The sequence below is a fragment of the Sinocyclocheilus grahami genome, unplaced genomic scaffold (genome assembly GCF_001515645.1).
Source record: "Sinocyclocheilus grahami isolate Dianchi unplaced genomic scaffold, SAMN03320097.WGS_v1.1 scaffold704.1, whole genome shotgun sequence".
Classification (NCBI taxonomy): domain Eukaryota; kingdom Metazoa; phylum Chordata; class Actinopteri; order Cypriniformes; family Cyprinidae; genus Sinocyclocheilus; species Sinocyclocheilus grahami.
Window position 1 is genome coordinate 83,786 of NW_015505883.1, and position 14,433 is coordinate 98,218.

General features: G+C 37.9%; 2 protein-coding genes across 2 annotated transcripts in view; one reads left to right on the forward strand and one right to left on the reverse strand.

Moving 5' to 3' along the window:
• LOC107559868 (N-alpha-acetyltransferase 30-like) overlaps positions 1-994 on the forward strand; it is a 3,955-nt gene extending 2,961 nt beyond the window's left edge. Inside the window, exon 4 of the mRNA XM_016243887.1 lies at positions 654-994. Coding sequence (XP_016099373.1) covers positions 654-791 — 138 coding nt within the window. The 3' untranslated portion in view covers positions 792-994. The remainder of the gene's footprint in view (positions 1-653) is intronic.
• LOC107559869 (uncharacterized) lies at positions 793-8,394 on the reverse strand. Its single transcript, XM_016243888.1, has 5 exons — positions 8,299-8,394; positions 7,176-7,302; positions 6,782-7,069; positions 6,616-6,686; positions 793-921 (listed from the first exon to the last, which is right to left on the reverse strand). The coding sequence occupies exons 2-5, from the start codon at positions 7,294-7,296 to the stop codon at positions 793-795; spliced, it is 609 nt and encodes a 202-aa protein (XP_016099374.1). The 5' UTR covers positions 7,297-7,302; positions 8,299-8,394.
• Between the last annotated feature and the right edge of the window lie 6,039 nt (positions 8,395-14,433).

Below are 14,433 nucleotides of genomic sequence, written 5' to 3' on the forward strand. Positions count from 1 at the left end.
ACAATCTGGCGCTTCTGAATCAGCTACTGTTTTGTTATTAGTTTAAGTATTTGCTATTGACTGTTCAAATGTGAAGTTTTGCGCATCGTGTGTGTGTGAGCGAGCGAGAGAGAGCGATTATAATTAATTTACTTATTTTACATCTCTATTGTTGTTTTGTTTATGTAATTTTTTAACATCTCCAGCACTTTTTAACAATACCGTGATAATGGTGATAACCGTGATCATTTTGCTCACTATAATCGTGATAAGAAATTTTCATACCGTTACATCCCTATTTCTTGAGCAGCAAATCAGTATATTAGAATGATTTCTGAAGGATGATGTGACACTGAAGACTGGAGTAATGATGCTGAGAATTCAGCTTTGCCATCACAAGAATAAATTACATTTTATAATATATTCAAATAGAAAGTTATTTTAAATAGAAAGAAATCACAATATTACTGTTTTTACTAACCAAATAGTTCTAGCCTTAGTGAGCATAAGAGACTTTAAGAAATTCACACACTATGTTCCAACTAAGAGTATGTGGTAGTGCCATTCCAAATATGCCACAACTTCTGTTTTCCCTCAACTATGCTTTACTTGTAAGTGTATTGCAAAACCTCTACAATGCCCATTTTGTATACATGCTTTGTTCTCATCCTTAGGTGGTGCTAGAGACGGAAATCACCAACAAATCGGCCCTGAAACTCTATGAGAACCTGGGCTTTGTCAGGGACAAGCGGCTGTTTAGATATTATTTAAACGGAGTGGATGCACTTCGGCTCAAACTCTGGCTTCGCTAAATCAAACTACGGGGTCCCTCAACTCTTTCTCCATCCCTTTGGCCTCCTCTTCCTCCGCCACAGTCCTCTGGCTCAGATCACCCATCAATAGAAAGACACTTGACCTCTGCTGAGCCACAAAGCGCAAACTCTGAGGGAAAATTCAACCAATCATAATAAAGTGTTTTAAGAACTTGTGCGAAAGAAAGAGAGGTTGTGGGGGGGGGGGAGTCAGGTACTAATATGACACTGCCACTGAAAAGGAAACGCGGTGGCTTCTATGCTCAGGTGTCAATAGCCTGAATTAAGACCTCTGTGTATTTGTGTCGCGTAGCGGAGATGAGCTGGGCCGAACATGTTGACGGCATCCGCGAAACGTATCATGCCGAAAGTAAACAATGCGCCACACTTCTGTTGTTGTTTTTTTTTTCTTCTTACGAACAATCACAAACCGAAGGATGGAAATGTGTTTAAACGGACTCAACTACTCAAATCAATTTTTGTTTTTTTCCTTAAAAAGAGAGTGCACGGGAGCATGGCAGGTTGCAATTGTGTTGTAGCCTGCTGCTTTGCGTGGTTTTGCTTTTGTTTCCATACTGGGGTCTGTGGTTTATTTTATGCGTTTAATTTTATGTTTTGGAAAACACTGAGCAGAGCTTTGTCCGCTTAAGAAGTTTGATCTATGATAAACTAACATACACAGATTCAGAAACACTTTAACCTGAATGCTGCGAAGTTGGTCTTATTAGCTCACATTATGCCATATTGGTTTACGTGACTTGTGATTCTGACAGGAATATCATCATCTCACCATACAAGCTGTCTCGATGCTTCTTCATGAGTGTTTTGTACTACTAAATTGAAATGAACATGAATTTCTAAATGGGCCTAAAAGGAGAGTATTCCCTGTTATTTGAGGACTTTTTACCAGAGTCATTCTCCCTTTCCATGTCTTATATGATGTTTGGATATTCAGATATGCTGACCTAGACAAATGAACCTCAAACGGACGCACTTCTCATTTTTGCACTGATTAGATGGGGTATAATTTCCTTGTCCACCACTGCGTTAGTGGACCAGTAGGGAGCAGAATACAGATCTCACCAGCTCAGTTGCTCCAATGGACTCATGCAAATAGTTGCTTTAAAGTCATGAAACAGATTGATCTATATGCAAGATAACATCGTTTTGAGGTGTTTTAAAATTTAACGGAGGACATTTCTGGAGGTTAGCGTTTTTATGGGTTTGTGTTTAACAGTAGTGTGCTGTGGCAGGTTGCACCATCACCCATGTTGTATGTAAGTGTTTCTATGTCATTGCCAATAGACCCCCATTTTGCTTTGCTGCTGGCTCATGAGTTGCTCTTGGAAGAAAACCTTTTTGTTTATTCAAGTTTGGAGTGGGAAACACGTTTTTTTTATTTGCTAAATGTACATATGGAAGTTTGATTTGTCGTTTTTGATTGTCATTGGAAAAGTTCCCCATAGAGTTGCTGCTCTCAGTTGTTGAGAAGATTGATGGGTTGCTTTATAAATTCGCGCTTAAATACACTGATTTTGCGGATGAATTTATGGGAAGAGGAATTTATGCATCTTTTTTTTTTTTTTTTTTGGATTGTTTTCGGTTTAGTTGCATTTTTTTAAAGCCCAAATTGAAGTACATCTACCAGAAATGTAACGGTCCCATCACTCCCCTTTGATGCATCAGACTGTGTGCTGTCAGTAAGTCTCAGGTGTTTGGTTTCTGTTCAATTCTCCTTTCATTTGTCAAGGGCTCCTTTCAAGGTCCCAGTGGTTATTAACAGCCAACTTGTCTTTGTAAAGACTTTATTCCTTTTGATTTGTGGACAGTTGCTGTTAAGATGGAAATTTGAGAGCCTTTGAGTAGTTTTCATCTAAACAGACCATCTTAAATCAGTCTTTAGATTACAGATGAAAATTTAGTCTGAAATCAAGGGATAGTTTAGATTCACATCATCATTTACTCACCCTCATATTATTCCAAACCTATTTGTGTTTGTTTTCTGTAGAACACAATAGAATATATTTTGATAAATAAGTTTTTTTTGTCCATACAGTCAAGAGTCTCCCCTGGTTTTTATTGACTTTTATTGTATGGACAAAAGCAGCTGAAACGTTCTACAAATTACATTATTTTATGTTCTGCAGAAGGTAGAAAGTCATATAGGTTTGAACAATATTAGGATGCGTAAATGATGACAATTTTCTTTTTTTGGTGAAGTATCCTGTTATAAAATTCAAAACCTTTCACAAGCTGCCAACCTTGACAGACAATAATGCATTTCTGGCTAATTTTCGGATGAATACTTATTGTTTAAAATTGTGGTTGGCACAATGATGTTGTTTTGCACATTGAATTTTTGGAAAATGAAATTTTTGCATTTTTTTTTTTTTTTTTTTTGGATTGTTTTCGGTTTAGTTGCATTTTTTTAAAGCCCAAATTGAAGTACATCTACCAGAAATGTAACGGTCCCATCACTCCCCTTTGATGCATCAGACTGTGTGCTGTCAGTAAGTCTCAGGTGTTTGGTTTCTGTTCAATTCTCCTTTCATTTGTCAAGGGCTCCTTTCAAGGTCCCAGTGGTTATTAACAGCCAACTTGTCTTTGTAAAGACTTTATTCCTTTTGATTTGTGGACAGTTGCTGTTAAGATGGAAATTTGAGAGCCTTTGAGTAGTTTTCATCTAAACAGACCATCTTAAGTCAGTCTTTAGATTACAGATGAAAATTTAGTCTGAAATCAAGGGATAGTTTAGATTCACATCATCATTTACTCACCCTCATATTATTCCAAACTTATTTGTGTTTGTTTTCTGTAGAACACAATAGAATATATTTTGATAAATAAGTTTTTTTTTGTCCATACAGTCAAGAGTCTCCCCTGGTTTTTATTGACTTTTATTGTATGGACAAAAGCAGCTGAAACGTTCTACAAATTATATTATTTTATGTTCTGCAGAAGGTAGAAAGTCATATAGGTTTGAACAATATTAGGATGCGTAAATGATGACAATTTTCTTTTTTTGGTGAAGTATCCTGTTATAAAATTCAAAACCTTTCACAAGCTGCCAACCTTGACAGACAATAATGCATTTCTGGCTAATTTTCGGATGAATACTTATTGTTTAAAATTGTGGTTGGCACAATGATGTTGTTTTGCACTGCCAATATCTGACTTGTGGATTATTACTGTAAGCTATCCATCAAATGTTATGGCCATTTAACAGCTTTAGACCAAACAGCTGGCAGGTTCTAGCTGGATAAGATCACTATTCTGTGGACACTAATCTGACTGGCTTCTGTTTGGGGAATTATTCATTGATGGGACTAATTTTGAATCTGCACTTGTGGCTAATTCTCATCCCTGTAAACGGTGGAGTTTATGTTGTAGTTAGTGTTACTCTTGTACTTTCAGCTAATGAGTTGGACAAGCGAGACAATGCTCTACAAACATGGATCCATTTTGTTGGGGAAAGAGCGACCGTTTGCATGTTGATTAAAATTTTCTCCACCCTTCTTTCTCCTACTTTCACCCCTGACAAAATGTTTTGCAAAAGTTTATTTGTTTTCAAGTGGACAACAGACCTGGTTTAAAAATTATAAATAAATTATTTGATTTTTAAACAAATGTAGTAGCTTGTTCTTTCTGAAAGGAGACCTGGGGACTTTTATAACGTTTCATTTGTAACATATTGATTTCCATTGGTTTTTAATTATGTGGTTTATTTTATTGATTAATGGTTAAGTATGTAAATATGTGCCACCAGTGGCAACCAAGCAGAATCATTTTATGTGTCCAAACATAGTGGTATTTTTTTTTAGGCAGAACTACATATTTGGCTGAATAATGGTAGCCAGGGAATTGTCTGGAACTTGTTTGCAACATCATTTTAAAATTAGTTTTGATGCTGCTAGTAGTGCAACAATTAGAAACTTGACCTTTAAACCTTGCTTACTCCAGTAAGGAAAAAAAAGGTCATTGCAGCAAAAGTAACAAAGTTCAACATCAGCTGTGCTCAGATGTAGTTTTATTTATTTACCTCGTCAGTGGTACTTGATTATCCATGGATGTTAATTTAAATCTGTTAAAATTCATTTTTGTTGTCAAGAGGAGGCAGCTGTACTCAAAACCACCACAATGTTTATTTTAACATGATAATTGCACAAGACCGATTTACATGACAAGATTTTTTTTTTATTCGTGAGACTACATCAAATCCTGTTTTACAGTCAAATTGCAAATGTAGCATAATGATTTGCATGTTCTGACTTTATGGTCTTTAGACTCCATTTGTTTTGCATAATCATAATACCACATCGTGTAACAATTGTTTTGACCAGTTTAAAGTTTATTTATATTATGCTTTCATAAGTTGTTTGATGGTTAGCCACTTCGTCCTTTGTTTTTCCTGATAGATTTATTGAAAAAGTGCAAATCTTCCTATTTTTAGGCTGGTGGGAAAAGCATTGTGGAATGACTTTAACATATCTGTCTGGGCAGTCGTAGCCTAATGGTTAAAGAGTAGGACTTGTAACCCAAAGGTCAGGTTCAAGTCTCTGTACTGGCAGGGATTGTAGGTGGGGGGAGTGAATGATTGAGGTGCCCTTGAGAAAGGCACTGAACCCCCGACTGCTCCCTGGGTACTGCAGCAAAAATGGCTGCCCATTGCTCTGGGTGTGTGTGTTCACTACTCACTGCTGTGTGTGTGCACTTGAATGGGTTAAATGTAGAGCACAAATTTTGAGTATGGGACACCATACTTAACTACACATCACTTGATTTCACACTTGGATAGTTCACCCAAATTTTTTTTTGTAATTTGCTTAAAATTGACTTAGGCTGAGGATCCATTGGTGAGCAAGTGATGTAATGCTAATGTTTTTCCAAAACTGTTTTGATAAAGAACCCCATCTACATCTTGTTTGGGCTGAAGCAAATTGTATTTTTGGGTGAACTATTCCTTTAACTCAAAAATGTTTGCCTAGTTAAAAAAAGACCAATTCCTGCTGGATAGGAATTATCATAAACATTACATGTCATTGGAACACCTTTTTATATTGGACAAAACAATGGAAGGAAATGGGTTATGTCATTTGGTTGCAGGGGATTATGATCTGGTGACTGGTAAGAGATTCTGGTTCTTAGGATTGTAGTATTGTCATCTCACACCTAGAAGGTCCCTAAGTTTGAGTCCCCTTTGAGTCAGGAGGACATTCTGTTTGTTCTCCCCATGTTGGTGTGGGTTTCCTCCAGGTGCTCCAGATTTCTCCACAATCCAAAGACATGCGGGACAGGTGAACTGGAGACAATAAATTGCCGCCCATGTGAGTTTGTTAGCCCTGCGATGGACTGGCCATGCATCCAGGGTGTTTCCCTGCAGCCGAGATGCACAAATAGGCTCTAGCATCACCACAGGACAAGCTAATTTGTAAAATTGGGAATGATGTTGCAACCTTTCTTCAGCAGCCCAGGCTGTTAACCATTACGCTCTCACTATTGTGAAAGAACTATTCCAGATTAAAGTGCTCCAATTTACACCTGGCAAGAAATGGAAGGATCAAAGTGTATTTGTAAAGCACTGATGACTTGCACCTGAATTCTGCAGACTCCACAGGAATTATAAACAGGTATGGCCTACTTGTTTGCTAGAAGTTGTAGTAGTTGTACTAGAAGTGTACTACCGTAATCACATTTCCCTCTCATTTATGAACTGAAGGATGAGTTAATGGTGTCCCGAGTAATTGATAACATACCACATATGCAATACAAATCAGCTTGAAGCATAATTTCATGTACACTTGTGCTTGCATCCTCTCAGACTAACCGTGCTTTTCAGAGTCTGCCTGTAACAAAGGCCTCTTGTTAATTTCCTATTCTTCCTGTGGATATATTTTCCTGGATGAATCAGAGTAATGTCCATACTCGTTTTTCAGTATGCCAAGGTAACTTCACATTTGCATTGCAAGGCCTTTGCACAGTTTCTGTCAAACCACTGTCCAGATCTGTTCTACTCCTTCGAGAGTTCAGGCAGTTTTTATGACAACATTCCTTCCCCAGACCTCTACTTTTCTGGTTTTCTACGTCTGATGGAATTCCATTTTCCATTAGTGGTTTGTCACTCGTGTCTCCCACGTTTGGGTCTGTCAACTGTGGACTTGGCTGCAGCATCTCCCTTACATCCAGAATCCGTCCTTCAGATTCATCCCAGAAGATGTTTTGTTGCATTGGCCTGGACACAAGCCGAACCCTCTGTCCTCCTTCCATCTCATCTCCTTCCACTGTCACATAAGACAAGACATCAGTGAGGTTAAGTACTCAACCAAAATGGAAAGGCCCATTTGGGCAATTCAACAATTGGTAAAACGGTTTAACTGAGGGACTCACGATAAGAGGTGTACACCCTCTTCTGTTTCCCTCGACTTTCCCTAAAGCACCTCTGCTGAGCTTGCTGCTTCTTGGTTGCTTGGCGACTGAGCATCGTCTGTGCCAGCAAGGGACCTTTCATGTGTCCCTGCGAAGGTCAAGAACGCTTGAGTGATCCACCTAAAATAGCCTCAATGTGTTAATGTAATTCCAAGTGCCATTTTTAAGTAGTTGCTAAAATCTTGTCATGACAATTCTTGAAGCCTCAATAGAGAGTGTCCCACCTTTGGTTTAGGGATTGAGAGACTGCAATATGGTTTCAGTGGCACAAATATACAATTAAAATTGACTGGAAAGGTTGGTTGAGAACGTAAATCTCTCTTGGTGTCGACGGCACTGGGATTTCCAGAGTGTGGAGAAGGGATCTACTCCTGGTCCCCTGTACCCTGATGATGGATCCCAGTTGAAGGTAACATGGCTGCACCCACCATATTTTCCACTCCAACAACACTGTAATCAGATCTAGTGGGACCACAGGGCAAGGCTCAGTGCTCACCAGCTGTCAGTCTTCTCCCTCTTTATCTACATCTTTTAGTCTTGAAACACCATCAGAAACTCTCCGTTCCTGAGTTTTCACAGACCCCACCCTTTCAGAATATATCTGACGGCACTTCTATTAGCATACTTCTCTAAATGAAATGCAAGGTAATGAACCAGAGGGGAAAAAAAGTTTCCCGGGAATGGGCCTTTAGAATTTTGAGAATATTCCGCAAGGGGGTCCTGATTTATTTTGCGATATTAATCCGCTGGCTGTACATCAGGGGTTCTCAACTCTGGCCCTTGAGGTCCACTTTCCTGCAGAGTTTAGCTCCAACCCTAATCAAACACACCTGAACAAGCTAATCAGGCAGATGAGTTTGATCAAGGTTGGAGCTAAACTCTGCATTAAAGTGGATCTCGAGGGCCAGATTTGAGAACCTCTGCTGTACATTATCCTTTACATATCTTCAAACCTTACAGCACTATCCCGTCAATGAATTTAGCTGTTACTTTGAGAAGATTCAAGCAAGAAGTTTACTTTGAACGTATTTGGTTTCATGAATGTTGCGCTTTTTAAATGTCCACCCTGAAAAGAGCTGTATACCTGTAGTGTTTTGCTTGTGCCACAGTGCCCTCCCAGGATGGGATTGGAATAGCAGTGGACAGGCCCATCTCTCCATTCCCTGTCCTGACAAGAAAAAAATGTATGATGTTCATTAAAAGGTGAGATATTAGCTGCTCTCAGATTTACCCTCTTTAAAAACAACTTTAAAATTATTAATTCTTTCAAACAAAAATTGAAGAACATATTGAAAGACCTCAGATTCTGCAGATTTGTATGCCACGCATGCATGTTTGACAGGATTCACATCAGCCCCTATGGCAAGGGTCACTGATTGCCATCCCTGTGAGTTGAATGCTTGTAATTAGAATCAAAATTAAAATGAAAGACTTTAAAGTAACTATACAGTATGGTCAGACCTTTTCTGGTTGTGGTGGGTGAGACTTAATAATGCTGTGACCAGTTTTATCACAGACACTCTGAGATCCTGTGGGTGACATCACAACTTGCAACACAAGCATGAATGAAATAATCATAAAAAACAAGGCTCATGACTTGTTTAAAAAATGTTAGGATAAAAAATAGATTGTTAAAACATAAGTGTACAATGGGTACTCCACTATAGCACCAAAAGGAACTGAGCTGTAATGTAAATGTAACTTCTAAACAGGTTTTCTGAAAGCTTCCCCCATCTGCCATTGGTCAAACATTAAAGGGATAGTTCACCCAAAAATGAAAATTTGATGTTTATCTGCTTACCCCCAGGGCATCCAAGATGTAGGTGACTTTGTTTCTTCAGTAGAACACAAACAAAGATTTTTAACTCAAACCGTTGCAGTCTGTCAGTCATATAATGGCAGTCAATGGGCTCCAAGTCTTTGAGAGTAAAAACAAAACATACGCAGACTCGTGACGATACATTGAGGTCTTAAGACACAAAACGATTGGTCTGTGCAAGAAACTGAACAGTATTTTTATAATTTTTTTTTACCTCTGATCCACCGCAATGTCCAACTGTCCTGAGCGCGTTCACAACATCCGGCGCGTGACGCATCAACATATATCATCATATAAGTAGATTCTCGCGGCCCATAGAAACGGTCACTAATGAGGCATCTACTTAGCACTATCCCGTCAATGAATTTAGCTGTTACTTTGAGAAGATTCAAGCAAGAAGTTTACTTTGAACGTATTTGGTTTCATGAATGTTGCGCTTTTTAAATGTCCACCCTGAAAAGAGCTGTATACCTGTAGTGTTTTGCTTGTGCCACAGTGCCCTCCCAGGATGGGATTGGAATAGCAGTGGACAGGCCCATCTCTCCATTCCCTGTCCTGACAAGAAAAAAATGTATGATGTTCATTAAAAGGTGAGATATTAGCTGCTCTCAGATTTACCCTCTTTAAAAACTACTTTAAAATTATTAATTCTTTCAAACAAAAATTGAAGAACATATTGAAAGACCTCAGATTCTGCAGATTTGTATGCCACGCATGCATGTTTGACAGGATTCACATCAGCCCCTATGGCAAGGGTCACTGATTGCCATCCCTGTGAGTTGAATGCTTGTAATTAGAATCAAAATTAAAATGAAAGACTTTAAAGTAACTATACAGTATGGTCAGACCTTTTCTGGTTGTGGTGGGTGAGACTTAATAATGCTGTGACCAGTTTTATCACAGACACTCTGAGATCCTGTGGGTGACATCACAACTTGCAACACAAGCATGAATGAAATAATCATAAAAAACAAGGCTCATGACTTGTTTAAAAAATGTTAGGATAAAAAATAGATTGTTAAAACATAAGTGTACAATGGGTACTCCACTATAGCACCAAAAGGAACTGAGCTGTAATGTAAATGTAACTTCTAAACAGGTTTTCTGAAAGCTTCCCCCATCTGCCATTGGTCAAACATTAAAGGGATAGTTCACCCAAAAATGAAAATTTGATGTTTATCTGCTTACCCCCAGGGCATCCAAGATGTAGGTGACTTTGTTTCTTCAGTAGAACACAAACAAAGATTTTTAACTCAAACCGTTGCAGTCTGTCAGTCATATAATGGCAGTCAATGGGCTCCAAGTCTTTGAGAGTAAAAACAAAACATACGCAGACTCGTGACGATACATTGAGGTCTTAAGACACAAAACGATTGGTCTGTGCAAGAAACTGAACAGTATTTTTATAATTTTTTTTTACCTCTGATCCACCGCAATGTCCAACTGTCCTGAGCGTGTTCACAACATCCGGCGCGTGACGCATCAACATATATCATCATATAAGTAGATTCTCGCGGCCCATAGAAACGGTCACTAATGAGGCATCTACTTATATATATCTATGTCTACTATGCCAGAGCACGTACACACGTCACGTGCTGGCTGTTGAGAACGCGCTCAGGACAGCTCGACATTGCGATAGATTAGAGGTAAAAAATTATATAAATAATGTTCAGTTTCTTGCACAGACTGATCGTTTTGTGTCTTAAGACCTCAATGTATCGTCACGAGCCGCAGGGTTTAATTTGGTTTTATCTGTGTATGTTTTTTTGACTCTCAAAGCCGTGGAGCCCATAGACTGCCATTATATGACTGACAGACTGCAACGGTTTGAGTTAAAAATCTTTGTTTGTGTTCTGCTGAAGAAACAAAGTCACCTACATCTTGGATGACCTGGGGGTAAGCAGATAAACATAACATTTTCATTTTTGGGTGAACTATCCCTTTAAAATGATCCACCCAGGATGAATTCAGAATAGCGTACAACCATATAACTCTTACCTATAAGTGCAAGTAATATACTAGTATGCTAACCTAAATTCAGCCTTATAGTCTCTGCATACTAGGTTGGGAAAGTATGTAAGTAACTTCACACTTCAAACTTATAAGACTTTTTTGCACTGTGTAATACTTTTGTCTGAACAGCATTCAGTTAGCAATGTCATGAGTAGACTTGATAGTTGATGCTCTATTTTGCTGAAATTCAAAAGTCAAAATGGGTTTAAAACTGTTGTTCTTGTTTCACTAGGCGTAAGCATGAACTGTGGTGCTCTGCAACATATTCATATAATAATATTGTTCATAATTACTGCCAAATGTAAAGTCTAATGATCACAGTACTCACCTGGTTCTAATTGAACAGAATTGGGTATTTTGTGTCTTCCTGCCAAAGGAGGCAGATGGTTGGTCTTCCTCTGTCCCACAATCCCTTTCTCTTGCATCTCTGCACATTTAACAGCAGTGATCATCCATGGTGAAGATGGAAACAGAGAAGGGTCATCCTCCATTGGTTGACAATGAGATGGTGCAACTTGGCAAATCCTTGGCCTGGAGTTGCTATTCCCCATGGTGAATTTGTACTCCCAGCCAAGGTAAGTTAAATATCAAAATAGGTTCCTCAAGGAACTGCATTAGACTCCATTTCTTGCCCTTTTTTCCAAGGTGCAATCCAGGCCTAACACTTCACTCCATCTGAATGTTGTATCCAGGGCTCCTCACATATGGTAGAATACGTAATATTGAACTTGAGGGTATGTACTCTTCAAAAAAAAAAAAAAAAAAGTCCACTGGCATCCGATCCGGTTAAACTGTTCGGTTAAGTTTTGACTTAACCTAAACAAAGAGTATTCCCCCTTAGTTCTGCTTAACTGTACAAAATGAAACTCTGGCAAAGTTGTGTTGAGAAATGGCAGGTGCGTGCCCCCCTCTCTCTCTTTATATTTCTCGGTTTTGGCGTAATGAGGCAAGTTTCCATGGTGACTGTCCCCACAGGTTACTTTATAACTGTGTGTTAATGCTTGGACGGCGGTGAGAGGCCCGTCTCTCCACTGATTGCTCAGGCATGCGACTGCCCGGGGAACCAAGCTTGATGATTGACAGAATTAGATTGTCTGATTACAAGAAGTATAACTTGATGTTAGAGAAAACAAACCTAGCTGGCTTGTTGTAATTATTACACAGCAATGTAATCTTTTAACTTTTAAATAAACAAAAGCTGCCGGCTACAACCTCGGATTGATCCACGTCTTTATGACTATGATGGAACAGATCATTTTTTTTATTATATACATATTAGATTAATACATTTTGAAAATTGTTTTATACCATTTTCACCAAATGTTTAATTTTGACCAAAAATGTAAATTGTCATCAAATTAACAATAATATAGTTTTCTTATCTTCATCTAGCTGATACATTTGTAAGTGTATACAAAGTTGACAAACATACACTATATGACCAAACCAATATATACTTTTGGCCAGTGTATTTTTCAAGATAATATTTTTGGATTATGAATATTATTGATTTCTGAAGCATTACCTATTCAGAGGTAATACCATTTAACATGCATACAGTATATGTGTGTGCATTTAAATATCAAAGAATCTATATATTCATCACAGAATAATGAAAAACATGCACGGCTATGTTTAACATTGATAATAATAAAATGTGAGCACCAAATATTGGAATGAAAATCATATTAGACTGAAAATTCTTCAGCAACCATTACTCCAGTCTTCAATGTCAAATGATCGTAAAAAATTTTTTTTTAATAATAATAAAAAAAAAAAAAATAATCACATTTCAATTTGTATTTCAAATAAATACTATTGTTTTGAACTTTCTATTCATCAAAGAATCAGGGGGGGGGGGATTTATTAGTTTCCACAAAAATGTTGTTAAGCGCAACCGTTTTCAACATTGATAATAGTAAGAAATGTTTTTGAGCAACAAATCAACATATTAAAATGGTTTCTGAAGGATCATGTGACATCAGTAATCTAATTATTTACCTTATTCTGAATAAGACAATATTACGATTAAGGTGTTTACATGAGTTGCTTTTAGAATATTCCTTTCATGTTCCTGTTTTACATGTTATAGTACATAGATCGATTAATGGCACATGCCGTTACGTCACCACGCGACGCCATCCGACGTCCCCTCCAGAATTGCACGTATAAGCATATAGTATTAAAATCAGAGTATTTTTGTCCATGTGAAAGTACTACGTTTACATGGACAACAGTACTCAGATTTTAATACGATTAAGACAATACTCTGATTAAGAATCTACCACGTACACAGATATTTTTGATTACCTTAATTCGGCTAAAGTCATAATCGAAGTAAACACTAATCGAATTAAGACATGTGGCATATTCCTATTTTAGTCGCATTATTAAAGTGCAGTAACATGTACATGTACACACCTTAATCACATTATTACCATCGTGTAGGACTTTTCGCTGCATTTTCCGACAGGATACACACATGGCAGTGCTCAACCGTTTGACTGCATACAAAAGAATGGCTTCAACAACGCCGTCGTCTGTTCGCATAGCATGACAAATAATTAACTGCACTTGAAGCTTTCAGTAAATTAAAAATGAAACACCCACAACTGTATTTGGCATCATAACGAAGACAAACTATATGTTTTTACATGAAATTCTGGAGGGGATGTCGGATGGCGTCGCGTGGTGACGTAACGACGTGTGCCATTAATCGATCTATGTACCATAACATGTAAAACGGGAACATGAAAGGAATATTCTAAAAGCAATCATGTAAACACAATAATGGCACATGCCGTTACGTCACCACGCGACGCCATCCGACGTCCCCTCCAGAATTGCACGTATAAACATATAGTATTAAAATCAGAGTATTTTTGTCCATGTGAAAGTACTACGTTTACATGGACAACAGTACTCAGATTTTAATACGATTAAGACAATACTCTGATTAAGAATCTACCACGTACACAGATATTTTTGATTACCTTAATTCGGCTAAAGTCATAATCGAAGTAAACACTAATCGAATTAAGACATGTGGCATATTCCTATTTTAGTCGCATTATTAAAGTGCAGTAACATGTACATGTACACACCTTAATCACATTATTACCATCGTGTAGGACATATCGCTGCATTTTCCGACAGGATACACACATGGCAGTGCTCAACCGTTTGACTGCATACAAAAGAATGGCTTCAACAACGCCGTCGTCTGTTTATATATGTCGTTTGAAAGTATAGAAGATATATAGAGTATCATGGCATGTGTTCCCATTTCTGTCTCCACACCTGCGGCTTCTTTAAATATATATAAGATCACCTAAGAATCTCAAAGCTCATGTAAGGTCTCTCTTAAATTATGAGAATATATAT